Here is a 25979-nt window from a genome sequence, read left to right as displayed (position 1 = left end):
AGCCCATGGAGCAGGAAAAGGCTCTGGTCCAGAGCTGCAGCCCATGGAGAGGAGCCTACACAAGAGCAGGTGATTTGGTGGCAGCCCACGGGGGACCAACACTGAAGCACCTGTTCCTGCAGGATGGACCCTCTAGTATGGACCCATATTGGAGCAGTTCTTGAGCTGCAGTCTGAGGGAAGCCTGTGCTGCATCAATTCGGGGGGGACTGCATCCTGTGAGAGGCACCCTGTGCCAGAGCAGGGGGAAGAGAGCATCTGTGAGGAGGCAGAGTGGCAGAGAGGAGGTTATGGACTGACTGCAACCCCTGTTCCCTTCAGCTGCATGGGGGAAGGATGTAGAAGAGAGTAGATGTGGGGAGAAGGTGTTTTAGGTTTCCGCTTAGTTCTCATTGCTCTAATCTGTTATCAATAGGCATATAATATATAACATAAGGTTTGTTATATTAATCTCTCTTACACAGAGTCTCTTTTGCCTGTGGCAGCAATCAGTGCATGATCTCCCTGTCCTGATCTCAACCCATAAGCTTTTTTCATTGTTTTCTCCTTTTGAGGAGGGGGAGTGAGAGAGCGGCATGATGATGGTTGTCTGCCCGTTAGTATTAAACCGGTACATAAGAAAATATGGAAATTGTCTTCTACTCTTGTTTGCTACCATATGTGGGAGGAGGTTGGCTGGTTGGTAAAATTAACTGCTAAGAATCTTGTAGCCAGAAAAACATACTGGATGCCCAAGTTGGATGCACTGATCCTTTCTGCTTGTAGTTAATTAATAATGCTTTCTACATAAAATGTTACTGAACACACATTTCTTTGAAAATTGCTTTATAGATTTGTTTCCAACACTTGTATCTCAAGTTAAAAATAACTTGATATTAGCGTATCTAATCTATCACTGTAAGTAATTGTTGACAATCATGTAACATTCTTCTCTTAAAAGACGGGTATTTTGTCAGATCCTTTGAAGAATATACAAGACCCAAATTTGCAGTAAGGGAACAAAAATGGACTTGTTAAGGAGTTCTCTTAAATCAATGTCTCAGGAGTGAGTAAACTTCCTGATTTCACCTATTTTTACCACGTTAACATATTGCAAGTCTTCACCTTTTCTAACTGAGGTGGACAAGAAATTTTTAAAGCATATGATTTTTTTTTTAAATTTTTTTAGGTTAAACTAAACCTATATATATATATTCTTGGTAGAAATTGGCAGCTTTCAAAGCTTGAAGTTACCTGTAATCTGTTAAGTTTGTACTATGTTGATGTTGCTGAGGCTTAAAAGAAAGTCAGAATTGTTTATGTAGGAAAAGACCTCTAAGATATCTAGTCCAGCCTTTAACCTAACACTGGCAACTCCACCATTAAACCATGTCACTAAGCACTGCATCTATTTTTATTTTTATTTTTTTGAAGACCTCCATGGATGGTGACTCAACTACTCTGCTGGGCAGCCTGTTCCAATATTTGTCAATTGTTTCAGTGAAGAGATGTTGTAGTGGGTTTATGTGGCAGGGTTTTGCTAGTGGGGGGCCATAGGGATGGCTTCTGTGAGAAGAATCCAGAAGCTGCCTCATGTTTGGTAAGGACCCTGCTGCTGACCAGAGCCAAGCCAATACATGATGTTGTTTGCACCTCTGTGAGAGCAGATTTAAGAAAGGAGAGGAAAAAACAAACAAAAAACTGCTGGGAACAGCAGCTGGGAGAGAGAGAGAAGAGCGAGAAACAGCCTTACAGACACCAAGGTCAGTGAAGAAGGAGGGGGAGAGGTGTTCCAGGCACCGGAGCAGATGTCCCCTGCAGCCTGTGGTGAGGACAGGGGTGAAGAACACTGTCCCCCTGCAGCCCATGGAGTACCACGGTAGAGCAGGGTTCCATGCTGCAGCCTGTGGAGGAGCCCCTGGTGGAGCAGGTGGACCTGCACCGACAGAGACTGCGGCCTGTGGAGGACACCTGCCGTAGCAGGTTCTGGGCCAGAGCTGCAGCCTGTGGAGAAGAGATGATGCAGGAGCAGGGGATCTGTGGGGAGCTGCTGCCTGTGGGGTACCTGTGTTGGAGCAGTTTGCTCCTGATGGATGGACCCTGTGGTACGGAGCCATACCTGGAGCAGTTCGTGAAGAGCTGCTGCCTGTGGGAAGCCCACACCGGATCAGTTCGGGAATGACGGCATCCCGTGGGAGGGACCCCACGTGGAGCAGTCAGAGAGTGACTGTGAAGGAGCGGGGGAGACCAAGTGCTGTAGACTGATCGCAGCCCCCATTCTCTGCCCCCCTGCACTGCATGGGGGGAGGAGGTGGAATAGGGTGGATGGGGGGAAGGTGTTTTTGGTTTCTTCCCTTTGTTTCTCACTTGTCCAGCTTGTTAACAATAGGCAATAAATCTTGCTATCCCCCATGCTCTGAGTCTGTTTTGCCCATCACAATCATTGTTGAGCGATCTCCCTGCCCTTATCTTAACCCTTGAGCCCTTTGCATCGTATTTTCTCCTCCTTCCCCTGTGAGGAGGGGGAGTGAGAGAGTGGCTGAGGTAGAGCTCATTTGTCCACCTGAGTATAAACACCACAAATGTTTTCTAATATCCAACTGAAACTCTGGCACAACTTGAGGCCATTTCCTCATCTTAGCACTTAGTGCTTGGGAGAAGAGACTGATCCCCACCTTGCTGTAGTCTCCTTAGAAGTAAGTGGAGAGGGTACCTGTGATAAGGTCTCGCTTGACTCTCCTTTTCTTCAGGCTAAACAACCCCGGATTCCTCAGCTACTCCTCATAAGACTTGTTCTCTAGGCCCTTCACCACCTTTGTTGTCCTTCTTTGGACATGCTCCAGCACCCCCATGTCGTTCTTGTAGGGGATGACACAAAACTCAACAAAGTGCTCGAGGTGTGGCCTCAGCGGGACCAAGTACAAAGGGACAATCACTTTCCCAGTCCTGCTGGCCACGCTATTTCTGACACAAGCCAGGATGCTGTTGGCCTTCTTGGCCACCTGAGCAAACTGCTGGCTTGTGTTCAGTCAGCTGTCAACCACCACCCTCCAGGTCCCTTTGTGCAGAGCAACTTTCCAGCCCCTATTCCCCTAGCCTGTAGCACTGCATGAGGGGGTGGGTGGGGGGGTGTTGTGCCCCAAGTGCAGGACCCAGCACTGGGCCTTCTGGAACTTCGTACATTTGGCCTTGGCCCATGAGTCCAGCCTGTCCAGACCCATCTACAGAGCCCTTCTACCCTTGAGCAGATCAACACTCATGGCCAACTTTGTGTTGTCTGTGAACTTAACAAAGTCAAGTAATTGAACCAGAAGAAACTACCATTTCAATCTGGAGATTGAATGTTACTAGGGTACTGTGTCCAGTTCTGGGCTCCCCAGTACAAGAGGGACTTGGACATACTGGAAAGAGTCCCGTGGAGGGCTGTCAAGATGATGAAGGGACTGGAGCACCTCTATGAGGAGAGGCTGAGAGAGCTGGGGCTGTTCAGCCTGCAGAGGAGGAGGCTCCAGGGGATCTTATCAGTGTCTGTAAATACCTGAATGGAGGATGCAGCCAGGACTGAGCCAGGCTCTTTTCAGTGTTGCCCAGTGCTGGGACAAGAGGCAGTGTGCACAAACGGGAACACAGGAGGATCCCTCTGAACACCAGGAAGCACTTCTGTGCTGTGTGGGTGACCGAGCGCTGGTATAGTTTGTCCAGAGAGGTTGTGAAGTTTCCTTCCTTGGAGGTCTATAAAAGCTGCCTGGATGTGGTCCCGGTTACCCATCTTCAGGTGTCCCCTGCTTGAGCAGGGGGTTAGACCAGACGACCTCCAGAGGTCCCTCACAACATCATCCTTCTGTGATTCTGTGGTGAAGACCTCTTGGCAGATATATTTGCTTTTGGATATGCGCGAGATAGTATATTCTCTCTCTGTTCAGATTAGTCAGTGCTGAGATTATATGGATTTTAGAGCCAAAATCATGTTTTTCCTCTAGAGCAATTTCATAGGTTCTTTCTTTACATTTGAAGGTCACAGTGACTCAGTTTAATGGACTACAGAGATTGGTTTAACTATAGAAGTAGCTTAAAATGCAAGACACTTAGAGAAGTAAAGCCTGTGTTGATTGCCACTTCATGTCTGTTAGGCATAACCCACTTTTTGTTAATGTTGTATTTTTCCTATACAATCTTGTGTCCAAAATAAAGAACGTAACTATTACCAGCTAGTAAAGAAAAATACCCTGTTGTATTTGGAAATCTAAAAATCTCTGCTGTTTCCATTAGAGCGTAGCTAGAGAAGACAGTCAAAGAACATGGCAAATACCTAGTGATACTTCCCTTTGCACAATTCCAGCCTATGGTTACTTGTGTCTGAAGGACTTTGAGTCACAGGCAGTCTCCATGTTTAATCTCAGTAGATGTTTTTCATGATTTTTTTTTTCTGATATTGAAACCTTTAAGGGTAGGAACAAATGTGTGTTAAGCTGTGTAGTTAGTTGAATGAAGAATGTTACATTGGTAGATAACAGAGAAATTAAGTAACCCTGTTGTGCTTAGTTTGCCTGTAGTTACCAGCTACTCAGAATGAGCATTTCTTAAGTTAGTCACTGAGAAGGATAAGCATACTGCAAAGTTAAAATCAATGAGTTAAACGACAACTTATTTATGCCTTGAAGTAAATCACTTCAGTGCAGGGTAGATGCGTTTAATTCTAGTTATAAATAAGGAGATAATTGGTTTATGATAACACTTTAACGTGTTAATGTAACATGTTAAGTCATGATTGATGAAATAAGTCTGTGATATTGATTATTAATATTATTGACTTTAGGGAGCTTTTTTACTTCTTAGCAGGCATTTTTTTGAATCAAGCACTTATTAGGCTTTATTGAAAGGGACAGAGTGACACTGAACTGAACTGTGCAGTTCCGTGGTGCATTTGTAACTTTCAAGCGAAATAGTTACTTTAGTTGTGCAATCAGTTATAAATACAAGTTGTTAATTTCTATTAAACTGTATGGTAAGAGTCAAATGGCAACCTTTTTCTGATACTTCTATTTTTGAAAGTATTTGTAGAATTTATTCCTGAGTGTTTTTTGCTTATAGATTATATTACTGCATTTTATTTTGAGAAAATGATGTTTTTACCCTGTTTAAATTGCTTTTTTAACAAGAAGTGGATTGATTAAGTCTTGGGTACATGCTGTAAGAGGAAACAATCAGTACAGATTTCAGATTTTGAAGTTTTTTTTTTTTTTTTTTTTTTTTTTTTTTTTTGCGTTCCTTCATTCATCTTTGTCATTCTTGCCTCAGTCTATTAGAAGATTAAAATAGCAAATGCTTAGGGATTAGCCTGTATCCTTGTTTGTGGTGGTTTAGACTGAGAGAGAAGCAAGAGATGGGCAAAATCTGAATCACCATCAACAGACCACTACCTGGAAGACTGTACTTACCAGCCTCTGGCAATGAGAAGAAATCATCATGCATTCTCATGACATCAATACAGCATGGCATCAGGGATTCTTACTTCCGTTACAACTTGATGTCCTTGATGATCTCTAAATATAAGTGCTTCCTTGGGAAAGTTTGTTCCTTCCTATTTAACAGTGCTTTTATCTTTTATGGATTAAGGGTTTACACTCCTTTGAGAGTATTGAAAACAAAAGAAGTCACTGCCAGTATTGCCTAAGGTGTTAAATGTGTTCAGTTGTCTGATACCTTGTATTAATTGGAAGAGCTTCTAGACTGCAGTGGAAAAGATGATGATCCCACTAGGGAATAAAATGCAATTTCATGGGGAAACTGAAGTTCAGCTACTCTTCTCTCCCTACTTGATCTCGTCCCTCACTTTAAACGTACCATAGTAGTAAACTTTTCAAGTGTCATTTTTCGACTCCATTTTTTTTTCTTCTGGCTGCTCTGAAATTGTTCTTTGTATATAACTTAGTAATAAGTTGGAATGAAAAATGCATATAGCTCAACTATTAAGTTTCTCTAGTAGGTAGTTAGAACATTTGAAAAATATACTAATTCAGTCTTGTATAAAGATTTAATCTGTTTGTTGCACTGCTATAAAAAGAGTGGGTTCAAGTATGTAGAAATGCTTTTTTCAGGACCAATGGCAGTTGGTTATTTCCATCACATGTACAACTAGTGAAAGAAAAGATTGTATTTCAGATGTTTGTGAAAACTTTACAGGTGTCAGTTGTCAGCTTTTTACTTCTCTTTATAAACAAGTTTTATGGCAGTTTTGCCATATCTTCTTTGTAAGAAGCGAGTTAAATGATGTATTGCAAAGTTCTAAAAACTGCTGGTGCTTACAAGGCTCTGGTGTTGCTGGCTACATTCTGTTGAACATAAGCATCAGTATTATTTAAATCTCAAGCTTTAAATATGTTGTTATGGTTTATTTTATTTTTTTTAGGACATCCATCATGTTTGAAATTCTGTCCTGAGTTAACAACAAATGTGAAGGCCTTAAGATGGCAGTGTATTGAATGCAAGACATGCAGTGCATGTAGGATCCAAGGCAAAAATGCAGTAAGTTAGACTGTTCAGTGTTACCTGACTTCTGTTTATCATAGCTCTATACTTAGCACATGTGCAAATACAAATCACTGTTGTGCAACCTCTAGCAATGCTGTATTAAGTCTTTTTTTCCTCTTCCTCTTCCTTCCCCCACTCCCCTTCAGGATAACATGCTTTTTTGCGACTCCTGTGATAGAGGGTTCCACATGGAGTGCTGTGACCCACCACTTTCCCGAATGCCAAAAGGTGATAATGAAAATACTTTCAATGAAAATACTTTCATTCACAGTCTTTTCTCATATTAAGTGACGAAAAGCTCTTGATCATGCTAATTACTTTTGCATTGGTGAACAATATAGTTTCAATCATGTCAAAGCCAGAACTTTATGTTTTGAGTTTTTTTTCCTCTGTGAAACTGTAAAGGTCTCTGGTCAGTTGACCAGGCAAATTCACCATGAATGGAGTTCTTGGCCTATTATCAAGAGTGAAGTTTCGCAAAGGCTGTTTAAAATGTTTGGAGTGTATATATTGATATAGAAATCTGTAAAGCGGGTGAAAAAGACAGCTGCCTCATGTAAGGGTAACTTAAACAAAGCACCTGCGTCCGTCAGGTTCTCTAGATTTCTGATATATAGCACCTCTCATTTCTGGTCTCCCATCTTTATGGCTTTCCTTATTTAATCTTAAAATTACACTGAAGGCTTTTTCCAGCTTTTTTTCTTTAAATCTTCTAGTATTATTTATAAAAGCAAAAAAAAAAAAGAAAAAAAAAAAAAAAAAAAAGTGTTCAGGCATGGTTATCTAATGTTAAAAGGATGACAAATTCAAGTTGTATATTAAACCAAACATACTTAGTTGTGATCTGGTGTTTTCTTTAGCACACTTTAGTCTAGTTAGCTGTGTAATGCACATGTAATTTTTTCCCATCTTAATTTTTTCAGAAGAAATATGTATCTGTAGTGTAAGGAAGAGCAAGCTATCTTCCTTTCTTTTAAGAACCCATTTGCTCATCATCTTTTGTGATCTCTTTTGCAACTTTTTTCCCCCTTTCCTTGAGCACTTTGCTCTCAAAAGGTTTGAGGTATAGGTAGAAGGGGATCACTTTTCTTTGTCTACTTCCCCTTCCATCTGTCTTGTTTATAAGAAAATGTTACATACATGGCATATATCTTGGTAGACACTTGCAGGACAGATTAAATAAATTGTGTACAATTAAACTTTTTTTCCTTTATGTAGGGATGTGGATTTGCCAGGTCTGTAGACCAAAGAAGAAAGGGAGAAAGCTACTTCATGAGAAAGCTGCCCAAATAAGGCGACGATATGCAAAACCTATCGGACGACCGAAAAATAAACTAAAGCAACGAATGTTGTAGGTTTCTCTTAATTTTTTTTTACTGTACTAGAGTAACAAGTTTCAACCACAGTTTTTAGCTGTGTTTCAAACTGGGGAAAGTAAGTGATGAATGTTCTAGTACAGACCTTCTAGCCCACTGGCGAATGACTTTTTATTTATAATGGTTAATTTTCACGTCTTGTCAGAATGTGGTGGAAAAAACTTTCTGTAAGTTACTTTTCTAGGTCCCATAATTTTTTTAATAGAACTTGCACCTATACCAAATAGAAATAAAAGTCTGTACAGTAATACATGACACAGCTATCTTTATATATAACTTAAAATAATTGATGTACATGCAGAGTCCATATTAAATCAATAATAAATAGTGAATTTACTTAGAAATAATTACAGGCAATTGTTCTGTTCAAAGACCTATACAAATGTAGTATAAAATTACTTTGTTAGTATCAGTTCACAAAACCCATTCCAAAGAGCACAACATGTAAATACTATCGAAGTTCTGATTTTAGTGGTACTCTGGAAAACTTTTGAATTATGTTGTTAAGCTGCCACTGGTTACTAGGCAAAGAGACTGCCATTTGTTTTACTTATTAGGAATGTGTTCATCTCACACAAGAGAATGCTGTAATTCTTTTGCCATCTGTCCTTCTAGGGAACACTGTAATTGGACATCCTAAGGCTTGGTTGGAGGATTTTTTTAAAGTAGTTTAAAATGCTGAGTTGTCTTTACACTCAGTCTTAAACAGGAACAGATTCTGTGTTACCTTCAGTAGCATGTTGCCCTCCATTTCATGTTTCTATACACGTGCCTTACTTTTCCTCCTATTTAAGTTTGTTTGGCTGTGTCAACTCAGCAGCTGAAAGGCTTTCTGGCTTTATCTACTACTCATTTTGTCACGTGGCTGTTACCCAACCATTTTTCTCTACAGTCTAAACCTGTCTGTTATACTTCTGAGTTGAGTGTTAGCTGCTGTAAAACTTTGCATTTTGCAAAATAAGAACTTGTGGAGTCAACATGTAAAAGGGGAAACACATACATACATTGAAAAAAAAAAGTAAATACTGGCAATACTCAAGTACAGCATAACAGTCATGTTGATGTACTTGGTAGTGCAGCTTGCTATCTATATATTTATTCTTCTCTTTATGTCAGGATCTCATCTATCCTTTAGGTCTATGTTCAAAAGTTCTGGGTAGGAACCCTAGGAGGAAGCATGGCACTATATCAAAGTCAAAAATGTAGTTATAATGGCTCATAAGAACATGCTCATAAAGGAAGAATTCATGAAAAACTTTTATTTCTCCCTTCTCTTGACTAAATAAGTATTTAAAAGTCATTGAAATAGCCATACACCTTTCAGTGTTTTTACATGGTGAAATGGCTGTATTTCCTTGTGTGTGCATCTCCCTCTGTTTATCGCTACACCTTTGTGTTTACCCCTTTGAGAATTCTAAAAACATGTCCTTGATTTATGCATTCCACAGTGGGTTTAGCAGGAATGTTTGATACAATATTTCTGCTTCCCCTCATTCCTCATACGTGTAAAGGAGAAGTTGAAAAGTTTGTGTGGGTTTTACTGTTAGCTTTTGATGATGAAATTCTTAGCTATGGCTTTTAATGTGAATGCTGTGTTAAAGGATGTTAAAGTCCCTGTAATGTTGGATGATGATGATGAATATAAAGATTTTCTTTTCTTTGTAGCAAATGAACCACATGGGCATGTTTAGAACTTAGGGAAGCTTTTTTTTTTGTAAAAATACTTGCATTACTATGGGCACACTTCTATTACTGCAATGTCTAGTCTACATGAAGTAATTTTGTTTTGGAAAACCCATAGTTAGGAGATGGGGTAAGAGCAGAGACGCATCCTCATAGAATCCTACTTAAGTGATGGTAATGTACAGAAGACATCAGTGTCATACATAAATGTGAGTGGTCACATGAAATACAGCAGGATTAGCTAATGCCACTTGATTCTTTTTGTGTAGTACAAAGAACCTGTCCAGTTATCCTAGAATAACCATCTGTCTATTGATTGTCTGTAGGAAACCCTTCACAATTATACTATACAGGCAAATTACTATATAGGATTAACTAAAAACAGGTGCGTTAGTCACCACTAGTACCAAATGCTAGTACATGTGGTAGTGAGAGCAGGTCTTGTTATGGATGCAAGCTTATGGCAGCAAAGGATTTGAAAGACTTAAGTTTTTGGTTTTGTTGCCTCTTAGAAGCTACCCAAATGTAAGGATGTGTGAGTAGAAAAGGGCCAGTTCTTAACCTGCTGGGCCCTTGGAGTTCAGCATACCAGATGGTAGCCCCAGGCTCTTTGATCTCTAATTAGAAGTAACCTGTTGGAATTAATTATTTCGGCATCTCAATTAAGAAGGCAAAATCTGTGAAACAGAACTTTTCACTGCAAAATAAAAGAGCTAACTTCAAAGAGCAGGATGGAAAGGGGGAATGGAAGCATTTGATGCAACTATATAGCTGTGTTTGGATTTGCCAATTGATCATGCTTCCTGATATTTATTTCTCTTACTCCAAATAATTTTAAACGTTCAGTTTCTATATACTTAAAATATACTACTTAGTCTCCGGCTTGTCCTTCAGTGTTGTTCATCTCTTTAGTCATTAGCAACTAGCTGAACCTGTACTTCTGCTGTCACAAATGTTGGCTTTTCAGCATGCCCTTTTTCTTCCTAGCATTTAAGTAGCAGTCACCACACTCTTTCTTAACATCTTCCATGTTAGGCTTGACCGGTTTGTGGTTTTTCTACAAACACTGCTTGTTTTTACGGTTTTGATCTTTCTCATTTATTGTGATTTTTTTTCCTGTTGTTCCAATTTCTAGGAAAAAAAAAAAAAAAAAAAAAAGAGGCCATTTGTTTGGGTTTGTTGTAACGCTCTCCATAAATGACCTCAATTTTCTTTTATGTCTTAGGTGGTAATTTTTATTACTAGTGTTGACATATGGTATCAAATGAGTGTGGATAAAAACAGCAGTTTGTTGAAAATTGACTGTATTGCTAACTAATAGACTTTCTCTACAGTTTAAGCAAATGTTTTGATATACATTAACTTATTTACATTGAATATGAGCATCTTCTTTGTATATACAATAAATTCTATTGTGATGAAGCTGTTAACTGTGCTCAAGCACAGTGCATTAATATTTTTCTCCAAAGATGCACATTTCTAACATGCCTGAAAGTAGATGGAGAGGCTGTACACTTGGGAGATCTTTCTATCTGAGCTGCATCTGTTTATATGTACAGTGGACTACCTTATTTAAACAGAGAAAAAAAGAAACGCAGTGGGGAGGGGAGAGAAAGTTGGATGTTGCATCATAGTGTGAATTACTTTAAAAATGCATATGTCCTTAAACTTTTTAAGGTTAAGTACAGTGGCATAAGTAATATGTATGAAGTGCAGTGCTATGTGGCAGTAGCTGTGTCTTTTTAACGCTGATTTTTGTTTTCCAAATTTTTGCATAGGTCTGTAACCAGTGATGAAGGATCCGTGAATGCATTCACAGGAAGGGGGTCACCTGGTAGGGGTCAAAAGACTAAAGTCTGTACCACACCTTCATCTGGTCATGCTGCATCTGTGAAGGATTCAAGCAGCAGATTGCCTGTTACAGACCCCACTCGGCCTGGTGCCACCACCAAAATCACCACCACCTCCACCTACATATCTGCCTCTACACTTAAAGTTAACAAGAAAACCAAAGGGCTTATTGATGGCCTTACTAAGTTTTTTACACCATCACCTGATGGTCGCAGATCACGAGGTGAAATAATAGACTTTTCAAAGCACTATCGTCCAAGGAAAAAGGTCTCTCAGAAACAGTCATGCACTTCTCTTGTGTTGGCTACAGGTACCACACAAAAGCTAAAACCTCCACCTTCTTCACTTCTACCCCCAACCCCCATCTCTGGTCAGAGCCCCAGTTCACAAAAATCCAGCACTTCTACTTCTTCTAACTCTCCCCAGAGTTCTTCCAGTCAGTCAAGCGCACCCTCCTTTAGTAGTCTTCCTAGTAACAGTCAGCTAAAGGGACTCTTTGATGGACTCTCTCATATCTATACCGCTCAGGGACAGTCTCGAAAAAAGGGACACCCAAGCTATGCACCGCCCAAGCGTATGCGTCGTAAACCAGAATTATCTTCTACTTCAAAATCTAATAGCCATTTCTATGGAAAGAAAGAGGTTAGGAGTAGGTTTATTTCTCGTGCCTGTACCTCTGGATGGGGTGTGTCTAGAGGACATGCTTTTAAAGCAATAACTCACCTCAAGAGAACAACTTTCCTTAAAAAGCACAGGATTCTAGGCAGATTAAAGTATAAAGTGACCCCTCAGATGGGGACCCCCTCACCAGGGAAGGGGAGCTTGGCAGACGGAAGAATTAAACCTGATCAGGATGATGGTAAGCAAAGGTCAAAGCGCCAACCAAAACTGCGTCCCGTCCAAAACCAAAATTCTTATTTTGTCACATAGGTCTTAGCTATTTCTCTTATTCCTACTTCACTTTCATACAAAAGCGACGAAGCTGACCTTTTTTCTAATGCTGACTAAACCTCCAAAATGTTTTTTTCTGACTAATACCACACCACCTTTTTATTATTTTTTGCATCTGTAGTGACATTAGGAGCCCCAAATGCCTTCATGATGTTGCTTATGGCTGTTTAGTACCGCATGAATAGCCACTTCATGCTACTTCCTTGTTCTTTCCCTGCCCTTTCTCTGGCAGTAGTGCTGTCATGATTGTGTGCTGTCAGTGCTTATAATGATGGGCATTTCAATTCATTTCCCTCTGCTCCATTGCTTTTTCATGAACAATTCCATCCTGCTACAGTCTCCACAACACTTGATCTGTACTGCTGTAAACTACCTTTTTAATAATTACTTTTATTTAAGAAAAAAATATACTGGTAACGTTTGAATGTACACTTAGCTTAACATTGGTCTCCAACTTTTAAGGGAAAGTTTTTCTCTAATTTTTATTATTAGAATAGAATATCCTTGTAGAATATCCTGAAATTTATCAAGTGGCATAGTTTTAATGAGAGAATATATTCCCTTTTATGAGGTTCAAAACTAATTTAGTAAAACTGGACTGTAAAGCCTTAGACAGAAAGACAAGCAAGTACCAAAAATTGCTTACCCAACAGAATCCTACAGAACCAGAAGAGAGGAAAGACTCATTTCTGTTATTTATAATCCCAAATTTAGTCAAAATGGGGAATCATAACAGCTATAACTGCTACAATCCTATTTAGGAGTAACACTTTGGTAAGGCATGTGTAATCTTCATGTCTGTGAATAAACTTTTTGCTGGTTTTAAATAACAGATACTGAAATCAAACTAAGCATCAAACAAGAAAATACAGATGTATTTCTGGTGGGAAGCAAGGACACAGTTACACAGGAGGATTTGGAAGTATTTAAACAGGCTCGGGAGCTTTCCCTGGAGGTAAGACTATGTTGCATGAAATTACAGAATCGTAGAATGGTTTGGGTTGGAAGGGACCTTAAAGATCATCTAGTTTCAACCTCCTGCCAAGGGCAGGGACACCTTCCAGCAGACCAGGTTGCTCAAAGCCCCATCCAGCCTGAACACTTCTGGGGATGGGACATCCTCAGCTTCTCTAGGCAACATGTTCCAGTGCCTCACCACCCCCATAATAAAGAATTTGTTCCTTATATCTAACCTAAACCTACCGTTTTTTAGGTTAAAGCCATTACCCCTTGTTGTATCACTACACTCCCTCATAAAATGCAGTTACATATGTAAATTAAAACCAGTTTCATTCTCATATTCTCTTAATTTGTAATAAAATCCTGTTGACCTACTGCGTCATGCTTATTGTAAATATAATTTGGGAGACAGTGTATATGCAGTTTAAGTCTCCTAGATTAGAGACAAGGCTTTGGAATGGGTCAGGTAAATGAGACTTGGGATAGATTTTGAAAGATATCCTTGAGCATTTTGGACACAAGACTACCACTGATTAAACATAGAGATTAAGCACAGCTGAAATAATGGTCACTAAGAGGGTGATGGTCTGTGAGAATGTGCTTTGATGTCCTGTGCAGAGAAAGCAGCCACTATGAAAACTTAAGCCCATCCCAATAAATACTGCTTGGTAGAAGGCAAGGGGATTTAGTGAGTTCATGACTTTATTTTGCCCCACTTTTTAACACACTTTGAATTTGAATAATATAGATGACTTGTAGTAGTAAAAATGCTTGAGTTAAATCCGACTAAAACTATTTATACCAGCTGGTGTTGATGCTCTTCTTTAAAGTACCTACTGGTAATCTAAAGCTTGCTGAGACGGAGCTGGTTTTCTTTACCAAGGAAGTTGGATATGGCAGCTGAATCTTCCTTTTGCAAAAGAGGCTTTTAAATTTCTTTTTCAATGAAATGAGCAAGCCTAGTAGGCTTCTATGTTTCAAGAAGCTCTTCACAAGTCAATCATGAGATTTTGCCCTTCAAGCAACCAGTGTCTTTGAGAACCTGGGTCAGAAGGGAGGTCCATGTAATGTTTCAACTGCTGCTTTTTATAAAATTGCATAATAAACCATTATGTCTAGTACTTTTTCTAGCAATGCAAGTCACTTAATTTGTTTTTCATGTTAAAAGTAGAAGAACCAATGTTACTTGCTATAGGTCAATGTGACGACCTTATCACAGTCTGAATTCAGAGTGTGTTAACCAGCAAATTCAAATGAAGTTTAAAGAATCAACTTCATGATTAGTTTGTGTTTCCATTTGCTCATAGAAACAGTTCCCACCTCCTCCTCATTTATTTATTTCACATGCAGTCCAAAAATGTTATGAGGCAATATTGCTGAAATTGGAGGCAATTAAATTACTTATTTTTCCATTTTTATTTTGTTTTTGTATTTAGTCTAGCAGTCATTTTCTGATCAGTTCAACCACAGTATGTTAGCTGAAAACAGCTTATTTTACTATACTGGGGACAGTTATGAGGTCAAATCCTGTGGACCTCCAGAAAGGTTCTGCTGATCCCTCCTCTTTGCTTGTTTTGACAAGATAATGGCTTAGGGGTTGAACCAGAACTGCAGAAAAGTCCTTCCACTAGATCCTGGAGAAAAGGATTCAGGCAGTTGTGCCTCTTCTTTGGCTTGGCCATATATCATTTGTTTGTATGTGCTTATTTGTAAGCACTACTGACCTTACTTCATGATTGCAGGTTTGTTTGGCACCTTGAAAGGAATGTTCCCTTTTTATATCTAGCTTTTTGCAAATTCTGTTCTCTGCCTGGGCTGGAAGAATTTAAGCAACATTTGAATACTTCAGGTTTTTCACACCTTCACTGGGTGAAGTGGATACAAAGCTAAGGCTTTGTTTTGTTTGGTTTTACTTTTTTTGTAACTAGTATTTTGCTTTTATTGTACCTGACAGAAAATTGGGTGTAAAAACACGGGTGAAACAAGTGGGCGATATCCCTCAGTGATTGAGTTTGGAAAATATGAGATACAGACCTGGTACTCTTCACCTTACCCACAGGAATATGCAAGGTAACAAGTTATCAAAATCAACATGTATTGTTTTGATTTTTTCTAATGTGATAATTGTGATTTACTTTCTTTTCTGTAATTGTTTGTAACTTATTCATGTAACTTTAAGAGCAGATATGCGTTTGTAATTATAAGGGAGATCAAGGAGTTGTCTTTCTACTAGTTCTAATCAAAGATGCATTAAAAATGCCATTTTTTCCATTTTTTTCCTGCAAAAACTTTAACTTTGTAGCATGTATTAGTATTTTCTTTTTAACAACTTCAAACCAGGAATGCCTGACTTGTGGCCATTTAGAGCAGTTAATCTTGTTTGTCATCCAGAAGTTAACTTCCTTCTTTTTAAAGGACCAAGAAATCTGCAAATATTAGATAAATAAAGTCCAAGTGAGCCAAGTGTGCCAACAGTGTCCCATTTTCTGGCTGCCTGTGCTAGACACCTCAGTCCGGCAGAGAGCATGAACTAGTATGTGTGCTCAGTAGATTCCTGCTGATTTTCGCATGTACTGAAAAAGCATATTTCATGAATCCAATGGATATGTGGTACACATGGAAATTTGCAGAACTATATGTTCTTCAAGACGTCTACTCCAGCAGGCAACTGGGTTACATGGCATGTTTCAAAAACCCTTTGCATGGCATTAATGTGAGCTTCCTTTTCCTCTCCTTCCCTCTTATTCCTAGGTGTAAGCATTGTGGCATCGTGGGAATGACGAATGTGTTGTTGATTGATAATACAAAAAAACAGGGCTTAAAAAAAAAGTGTAAACAGCATGTTTCCTGTTATTACCAATGCTTTTATAGTATTAATCTTCTTCATCAGTTACTCTTTTAATCCCTCAATTTATATTATATTGTGAGAAATAGCTCTGTTACATCAGGCAAATTAATTCCACATACAGGCATGATAATGAATAGTCGTTAGTACAAGACAACAATGAGATGTCATTTGTAGGAGGCAGTTCTTGGCCCTAAGTGCAGTGGGATTACATCATGGAACGAACACTTCAACTATTTTTATGTTGTTGATAAACTTTATTAGAATCCTGTAATCATGCAAGCCATGGTTATGATCCCAGGATATGCCGGTATCTTCAGAGCAGATAGTTTTTCCTCTGCTCTAAAATGTTGTGGCATAATCCACTGCTCAAATAATTTTAAAATGGAGGTTAATAGCAACAAAACTCATTGAAAAGGAGCAGTTTGTGGTATGTAGAACACTTGTCAGCATTGTCTGATGTAAGGCATGTGTGTAACTTATATCTTGTCTGAACTGAATCCTCCTTGGAGGAGTAGTCATCATCCAGGATGCGTTGTTTCATGGACATATGTGGAAAGGAGACTTTTCACATATATGGACTGTTTAGTCAGGCTTCTCTGGTTGAGTTAAGTAATAACGTAGGCAAGGGTGGGGGATTATAATCCTACCACAATTGCTTTCCCAGCTGAAGTATTAGTAAGATAATTGTTTACTATATTATCTCCTATATATCTTCCCTGTATCCAAAGTAAAGAAAATTAAAGGGAATTCTTTGTATTCTGCTGTGTGTCCTTTTTGTCTTTATTGGAAGAAAAAAGGTGAAATTTGAGGTATGACTCCAGTGTGCTTGCTTTGATGGAGACCACAGCAAAAACTTTGCAATGTGGGAAGGGGCAAATCACAGGGATTTACCTAACACTCTACCACAAAAAAGCTGACCACAGTCACACTCTGTTTAATCAGATTCGCTGTGATTGAACTCTTACCTTCTTTTTCTGATAGCTAATGTATATGTTTAATCATTCCCTCTAATATAGTGATACTTTTAATTAATATTATTAAATTTGTATTTTAAACTTAAGCAGCATTTACCCTGGGTACCTTATAATAATCTGGGGAAGGAGGAGCATATCACTTTGTGATAACTTTTCTTTTTACAGAACTTAACATTTTCAAAAAATAAAATATTTTTCTAATTTTTCTGCAGACTACCAAAGCTTTACCTGTGTGAATTCTGTCTTAAATACATGAAAAGTAAAAACATTTTGTTAAGGCACTCAAAGAAGTGTGGCTGGTTTCATCCTCCAGCCAATGAAATCTACAGAAGAAATGACCTGTCAGTATTTGAGGTAGGTGTATCCAAGTCTAGATTTCTGAAAGTAATTGTTTGGTAGACATTACAGACCAGTTGTAGAACAGTAGCATGGAAACTTTAAGATACTTATGCACTTCCTCAGAGATTCTTACTGCGCTGCAAAAGCAAGCCCATCTTCCCTGTCCTGTTCCACCTTGTCAAATTCTGTCATGACTCTTATTTTATCTGTAATCCATGAATTACTCAACCTTTTGAGACACTTTTGTAGTATGCATCTTAGAATGGACTGCAATGGATGCCCTTTGACTGGATTGCCATTCCCTTGTCAGCAGAAGTGCCTTTCATCCTTTCATTTCTAGCAATTTATACATTTTGGGTGTAGAGAGACTACGAAACATCATGTAGATTCTTCCAAGGTATAAAAGCAAGCAATATAGTTTATTACCTACTGTTCTAGAAATACAAATGATAATTAAGTGCTTTTGCCTCCTTCTGGATGTTTGAACATGAAATGTCCTGGTTGGATGATGGAGTCTAACTTTGGCCACAACAAACTGCCTTCAGTTTAGAAAGTCCAGAGTTGGGCTTGTGGGTACACAGCCTTTTATAAACTATTTTCCTGGGAGACTACTTCTTTAAAAGTATTGGAAAGTTTAAGGTTATCCTGACCAGCAGAAATCTTGTATGTCAGATAACTTTAATAACTGCAGGCATGCTACACATTAACCTTCATGTGGCTGTTTCTCAAGAGTTGTTACCAGTCACATTAAGAGAACAGACTGTCAGGGTTACTAGGACTTGTTTTTCAATAGTGTAACAGCTTCAATATTTAGATGGGTATGTTGCCAACTTCTTTCTAATTTGTAGGTATTGTAGGTTCTACTTGAAACTTGTGTTTACTTGTATAAATGTCTATTGTGCCTGATAATTGCCATTGTCTAATCAAACAATCGTAGATGCAGTTTTAGAGTCCTTATTTAAATGAAAAGCTTGATGTTTGGTTCATTAACCTATTTGTTTTTATGCTATTAAAGAAAATAGTTATCAGCATCAAGATTGTTTCCTTCCTGACTTGAGCATTTTATCTAAAGACTGTAGATTTGCTGGCAAAAGACTTAAGTTGTAAACAGGCTTAATTCTTTTTCTATTAAAAACAGAAATTGTCCTGTCAGTCTAGAATAATTAACCTTTTCTCTGTTTAGCAGGTGTTAAGACCTGTGCAGCATACAGCAATAGGCAAATTCTGCTTTCCAGTTTGTTTTATTTTCGTTAGCTACTGCCAACACATGAATAAAAAGTTCTTAATAAAGTAAAATACAGCTCTGGGTGGGGAGGAAACCGCACACACACAAAAAACACGTGGAAAACAAGATGCATGTGAAAGGAATGTCCGGATTCTTTTTACACTGCTCTTATCCACTTTCTCTGAGGTACTTCAATAAGCACCTACATTAAGACTTCTGAAATAGCTGTTCTTATTTCAAAGGTTAGCTTCTATTATTATTATGATAACTGTAGAAACTTACTCATCAGATCATGTCCTTCCTCATAGGTACTTTAATGAACTTTGTGCATCCATTTTCTGTTTGGCAGGATGAAGGGTTTGTGGTTTCCTTTGTGTTCTCTGTTTTCTAGAGAAATATAAATGGCTTTGGCATTTAAGATTTATGTACCTCTGCTCGGAGCATGACTTTGACAGATTTGAGAGAAGGCTTTGACACAGTTTACTACTACATTGTAGCCAAGGAAGTTTGACAGATGCTTCCTTTTGGAGTTTTAGTCTTTTTCTTTCTTTCTTTCTTTCTTTTTCTTTCTACTTGTATTTGAAGCTGATGAACAAGCTGTGTTTGCCTGCCATTTAAGGAGTCTTTTTGCATTTCTGTACAGACGTTCTTGCTGAAAAAGATAGCTTACATAATTTGGGTTTTCAGACTTGTGGCTTATTCAGTGATTTTACTTGGTTGATGTTCTCTAATTTGCATGCTTGCTACTAAGTGTGAAAAGAAGGAAAAAGAAATGGACAATGGAGTGAGTTGCATGAGAGCTTAGTGTACTTGATAAGTTCTCCAGTGCTATATGAAGTTTACTCTAATACCTTTATTAGTCGTAGCTGTCCATTAAATGTTCTTTCTTTAATCCAGATAACACAAGTATTATACAGCAGTCACCTTGAAGTCCCTAAATAGATCCAAAAGGTTGGGCATTTGCTCAGGTTTATAACTAGGATTCTAACTAGAAACGAAGTAGAACATGGTTTCTTTTTCAGCACTGTGTGCATACCATTTGGCTGTCTCTGTGAATGAAATATAAATAATGACTTTATCAAAGAACATCAGTACAAGCAAACCTTTCTATTAAGATTATTTCAAAAAGACTGTTGCCTTTGAACCCTCCCTTTCAGGGAGTAACTAATTGATCGAGGAAATCTGCATGTATGTCTGGCTTTTCTGTAGCTGTCTGCATCACAGCTTGACTCTTTACACTCATAACATACTTAGACGAATTGTAGCACTTAGCCTGAAAATTTACTTGTCTTGCTCAGTAGTGTTTTAGTCTAGCATAGAATTTTTGTCTTGTCTAATTTATCCAAAACATAGCTATGTTTGATACAAAATCAGCAGCCTGTTCATTGGACTTAGACTTTATAGGTTCAATGTAATGAGCTTCATTGTCTTTACGTTGTGTTTAATGTAATTTTCAATAGCGCATTTTAGTTGTCTGCCAGTCATGTTCATTTTGTTTTAAGAAGTAAGTGAAAGAGGTAAGTCTTACTAGAACAATTAAAAATTAACGTTACTTCGTTTAATAAAACCAGATCCTCAGAGGATACTTGCAAGTGCAAGGTAATTAATACTAGTTCAAGAATTCTTATCTAACCAGAAGCAGGGGCATCTTCTCTTGAACTTTTTTTTTTCTTTTTTTTTGTAATGCTACATTTCTCAAGTTTCCTTCTAGGGTATGGCTGATTCAAGAAGCTGTTTTGTTCTAACATCCTGGTGGCTTTGGAAGTAACTACATCTGTCTTGCTTTCTAGGTTGATGGAAACGTGAGCAAAATTTATTGTCAGAATCTTTGTTTGCTAGCTAAGCTCTTTCTGGACCACAAAACCTTGTATTATGATGTTGAACCATTCCTCTTCTATGTCCTTACGAAAAATGATGAGAAAGGATGCCATTTAGTTGGATATTTCTCAAAGGTAAAAGAAAAAATGTATATATTTTAAACATTTGTACTTTCCCACTATCTTTTGTGTCAACAGCAAAGATGAATTTGATTCAGAAACTTGAAATTCTCTCTATGGATCTCAAATGGAATGTATATATTTGTTACCAATCTACTACTACTGTCTTTGAGAAAAAAACTGATGCAAGTTGAGAAATTGTATGTGCAATCAGCCATATGCATCGTTACTTTTTGTTGTTATTGAATGTGTTGTGGTTTGTATTGTACAGTTGAAAAATTCAATCTTTTTCCTCCCCATCAGTTTTGCAATAATATACTAAGTCTAACTTCTAAAAGTGCTAAATATTTGAAATTATGTTCATTTCCATGTGTTTTCATGGCTTCACTGGTAAGCAGTTCAAGTTGTCTATTTAGATATAAACGGTTGGCTGTTTTCATCTTTGTTTCTCTCTCGCATAGAGTCTAATCTAATGAAGCTACTTAGTGCACAGAGCATAAGAACACAAGCCTAACTTGTATGGTGGATGTCTTTTTTAGAGTAGTTGTCTGTTGCTTGTGGCTTCACTTGGAATTTTAAAACAGTGGTTACTGCTGTAGACCAAAAATATTTCTGTGGAATGTCTTGACAAATGCTAACAAAAATAATGGTGAAATATAATCAGATATGCCTGCAACTAGAAAAGCATTCAGCTGTCTCTTTGTAAGAATTTTGATCAATTGGTACATAGTTACTTAGAAATTCAATACTTGGTGGTCTCTAGTATCACCTCCTCCCTCAGTACGTAATTTCCTTTCTTTAAAAAATGATTTGTATGAAGATGCTAACTTTAAGAAGTCCAAAAATTATATCAGAGCACCTGCATGCTGTGCAACAGTCTCTTGGGGTTTCTGTCTTCTGAGATGTGGGTCTTGTTGAGATTTGAAAAACAGACTAATAGGCACAATTTACTCAGTCTTATGTTAGCTAGAAGTTCTTGTGGAATACAAACATGTCAACTCTGTTATTGGCAAGCATTTTTCAAGTAGGTTTAGATACTGCAGGTGTCCAGATTAATATCTCCTGATATTTCTTCTGAATGACTATTCAGCAAGGATGCATTTTGTTTCCCCACTCCACCCCTATTGCTTCAGCCAATCTATTTGTCCTTTTTGATGATCACAAATGCTTTCACTACCATAATTTAAGAAAAAATGTTGGAGTCATATGCAAATTTCACTTAAGTACTTAATTTGTTTTGTGTCGTGTCGTCCCATCCCCCCACCTTTTTTTTTTTCAAGCGTGTGTTTGTATGTGTGTTCTTGCTGGCAGATGTGCTCTGGCTTTGCTTGCCTGAGTACAAATATGTTGGCAGGATGTGTACTTCATACTAGCTGCAGTCTTGAGAGTTTGGGATCCTGAACAGAGTTTGGAAATCCATGCAGAAAAAATAATACTTCAGCATTCATTATACCATAGAAAGTAAGAAACCTACTGAAATGCGACATGGTTATCTACTTTCATGTCTGAAGAAATGTGTGGAAACCAGGCTTCTGGTCCTGTCAGTGTCATCACTTATCTGCTGTCATCTTATGTGTGGAAGCTGAAATAATAGGTGGTATTTTAAACTGCCTGTGTTCTGGCCCTGACTTCTTGTTGGTTATGCTGACCTGAATATCTTTAGTTGATTTATTTGGTCTTCCTCAAAACTACCCAGTGCTAATTTTTTGTTTTCTCTGTAATCTTTTAAAGATAACAACACTTTAAGAATCTTCCTTTTTATCAGTAAACTTTAAAGGAACTAAAGCCTAAAAGCTGTGTTGTCAGAACAGCTTCCTAGTTAAGATTCTTCCTTCCGTTGTTTTAAACAGTCAGTGTAATATTTGCATTCACTGCCTATGTCATATGAATTCACTTTGTCTGAAAGAGCTCTGAATTTTGAGCATTCTGCCTTCATTTGGATTCAGGTGAGAAGCTTTGAAAAAGTTAGCGTGACTTAGTTTTGTGGATATAGGTTGTTTCCCCCAACATTCATTTAAAGAAGACAAAGGTGGAAACCAGCAAGCAGTCAGTGTAGCAATTGCAGAAAAAGCAACTTCACCATGTATATGGATGTTATTTTCCTCTTTTATATCCTTGAGAGAAAGGTCAGTGAAGCATGAAAATATTTCCCTTTTCCCTGTCCTCCTCCTTTATCACACTTAACCTTCATTATGCTGTTTAGACAATGTATTTAATTTTAAAGGTGCTGAGTAGTTAACTAGTAAAAATAAATATTTTGAAGGGTATGTTTGATTGATATTTCCTTCTTATAATTAAATATTAACATTGAATTATTCGACTTTGGTACTGACCCCAGGCATCTGTTCACCTTATTGGGATATTTTAAAAGGATAGTAGTGGCAGGTGCAGGCAATTGCCCACTTCAGCACTGCTTTGACATACTTGATCTGTTTCTCCTTCCCTCAGGAAAAGCTTTGCCAGCAGAAGTACAATGTCTCCTGCATAATGATCATGCCCCAATACCAAAGGCAAGGATTTGGAAGGTTTCTTATTGATTTCAGTAAGTGAAGTGTTTTGTTTACATTTGTGATCCAAGGAGCTGATGGTTATTGTAAAAAATGGTAACATGTAAAACTTTATTTAACTTGCTTTGTTTTTTATCAATAGATTATGGGATTTCTGTTTATATTTACATAGGATAGAAAAGCTCCCTGAAGTGAATAACTTACTGCTGCTCTGTTATTGTACTCCTGGAAATTGAGAATGGATCTCTCAGCGGTGTAATATTAGCTCACAAAGCTATTACCCTGAATGAATTGTCTAAATTTCTTTCCATTTTGCCTTGCTCATTAGTATAAGAAGAGGCAATTACTTGTGATTAAAACTTAAGAAGATACTAATGCAAGGCTTTCTCTACATTCTAATATTTCTAACTTACATCTTCTTTTAGCTAAAGAACTGTTTTTGCTGAAGAATTGCCACATAGAATGTATTTTGGTTTTTGTCTTAAAATGCATCACTTAATGGAAATAGTTATGGAAAAGTGTAGGTGTTCATGGCTGTTCTTGCTGATTTATTTTGCTGAGCTGTTGATTTGACCTGTTTGAAAGCTTGAGGGACAATTGTTTAAATACAGATTTGTTAGCCCCCAGACGTTAAAGCTGTAGTGAAACTTCAAACAAAATTATCCAAGGAAATGTTTTGGCTAAATGTCCTCAGTATTACTGAATCCAACTTACTACTGTAATTTAAAGGGAGGATGTTAAGGAATTTGTGTGCGTTGTCTGTGATTAGAGAAATGGTAAATATAGTTTTCACTATTACTTGTGATTTTTAAAGTGCTGTAGAATTACACGACAATAGAGATAGTTAAGATAATAGGATTCCTGCCCAGAAGGTGTGTGCAAGAAAATAAAATGGAAATAAAAATAAATTGCAGTGTAACAGCAGGACAAAGAAAATAATTTGTAACTGTAGAGTTTTCAAGTTCTGAGTCAAGCGTGCTACCCAGCATGACTACGCTAGGGTTAATAAATGTACTTTGTATTTCTCTTCGTTCTGTGGCTTTTTAACAGTTTTCACTATACCCCTGTGAGTTAGGTAAGGTTGGTCTTGGACCACTTAATCTACCATTGAAATGCAGCCATCACTGGAGTGGAACACAACAGCTGTTCCATTGTGTGCATTCTGCAGCATTTTAGGAAAGGCAATGAGAAATACCACATACTAGATGTGCAGAGTGAATTTAAGCTTGTTACTGAGGCAGAAATTGGCCCTTACCTGAGGATTAGCATCTCCTCTTGCAAAAGGAGATGGGGAACTCTTACTGGGCACAAGTGGTAAGTACTTCTAGGCCTTTTCTTTGTTTTGTACTCCAGTACAAAAAAAAAAAAAAAAAAGTCCAAATCACTCTTAACAAACATCTTTCTGGTTGAGTACTGAGATAGCACTGGAGTTACACCTGCAAAACTGGTGGCACAGCTCTGAAACCTGTGGATTCCACAGAAAGTTTTGATTCAAACGTGCTGTGTCTCTGTGGATCTCCATGCTCTGTTATTATGCCATGTGCTACTTGATCTGGAGAAATTGGTAGCATGTTCTGTTACTCTTTTTTTTTACCTGTCTATAAAAATCTGGAAGTACATCAGGCTGTTTGAACTGTTAGGATTTCAGGGATGTCTTGCAATGTTATGTAATGGTATAATTAGGTTGAACCTTGCCTGGTGCTGTTCTTTATGCCTTCCATCTTAGCAAACATGACCAGATCACAGCTGTAGGCTACAGCTGAATACATGTTGGACGTAGTCCAGCGACCGGTTTTATCTTCTCCTGTGGCTGAGCGAATATGCAGTCCAGTCCTTCAGTCCTTTTTCACAGTGCCTTCCCTCTTTTTTTCTGGACGAGAGGTTTCCTTAACTGTCTGGGAATCGGTGCTGCTAGAGGCTGTCTTTTCCTAGGTGTAGAGAGGAAGCACATCTTGTTTTATTCAGTTGTATTTATATCCTTTTGCAGGATTGAGGCTGAATGTCATTGAACAGAGCAGCCATAGCCTCATCCAGATAAGTAAACCCAAAATTTATCTCCACAAAAAAATCACACCCAGAATCAATTACTTTTTTCCCTTTTTTTTTCTTTTTACTTTTGCCTCTTCTGTTGTAACTGATGTCTAACTGCTGTCATTTTTTGTGCTTCACCGTTCCTGCTCAGTTCTGATCTTCTGAGAATAAGTGCTCTAACAGGCCTGAGAATATGGGATATAGCCAAACCCAGTTATTATTTGAAACTTACACAGATCAAGTTCCAAATAGTTAAATAAATAAAAATTTGCCAGTAACTTTATCTAGATTGTCATGTTTTCATTAACTTATCAGGAGATAAATTTTATGCTCTAAATGTTGTCTTCATTTATTATGCAGGTAACATGTCTAACTTCTCCATTTTGAGTTTTGTGAGGCAGTCACTGAAGCTTGTTGACTTATTTTAATAACAGTACTTAAAACAATTTTTAGTCTAAAATAATAATAATGTTACTGTTGAGCAAGTAATTTTTCAGAAAGTGATAACTAAAACCACAAAGGTCTCAAGAACTTTGTGCAAGCAGTCGACTGCTCACATTACTCTGTATATACATGTAGACATTTGACAGTTGGAAAGGCTGTAAAGAACACTGTTCTAGGCAGCTTCTGCTTTGTCAGCAGTATGGTGAAAATGTAGTTTGTGGTACAAAACTATCTGCTTTTTTTGGTAAGTAAAATGAATTTGTTCTGATTGTGATGCATTCTTTTTTCTTGAACTAATTTCATCTTTGCAGACGAGTCAGCGTGGTCTTCCTGTGTCTTGGAAA

At 38.0% G+C, this 25979-nt stretch overlaps 1 protein-coding gene across 7 annotated transcripts in view; it reads left to right on the top strand.

Annotated features, from left to right (window-relative positions):
- Nucleotides 1-25979, top strand: part of KAT6B (lysine acetyltransferase 6B) — a 116987-nt gene that overhangs the window by 61250 nt on the left and 29758 nt on the right. For 5 of the 7 annotated variants that reach the window (XM_035329725.1, XM_035329723.1, XM_035329722.1 and 2 more), the window contains 9 exons: nt 6388-6503; nt 6656-6737; nt 7728-7860; nt 11347-12278; nt 13204-13325; nt 15285-15400; nt 17365-17506; nt 20507-20668; nt 23102-23195. In XM_035329725.1, coding sequence (XP_035185616.1) covers nt 6388-6503; nt 6656-6737; nt 7728-7860; nt 11347-12278; nt 13204-13325; nt 15285-15400; nt 17365-17506; nt 20507-20668; nt 23102-23195 — 1899 coding nt within the window. The remainder of the gene's footprint in view (nt 1-6387; nt 6504-6655; nt 6738-7727; nt 7861-11346; nt 12279-13203; nt 13326-15284; nt 15401-17364; nt 17507-20506; nt 20669-23101; nt 23196-25979) is intronic. The other 2 variants (XM_035329729.1, XM_035329728.1) reach the window with 2 other exon arrangements.

Source organism: Oxyura jamaicensis, chromosome 6 (assembly GCF_011077185.1).
Source record: "Oxyura jamaicensis isolate SHBP4307 breed ruddy duck chromosome 6, BPBGC_Ojam_1.0, whole genome shotgun sequence".
Taxonomy (NCBI): Eukaryota; Metazoa; Chordata; class Aves; order Anseriformes; family Anatidae; genus Oxyura; species Oxyura jamaicensis.
The sequence above is the reverse complement of the archived record's forward strand: the minus strand, read 5'-3'. Positions and strand labels throughout refer to the sequence as shown.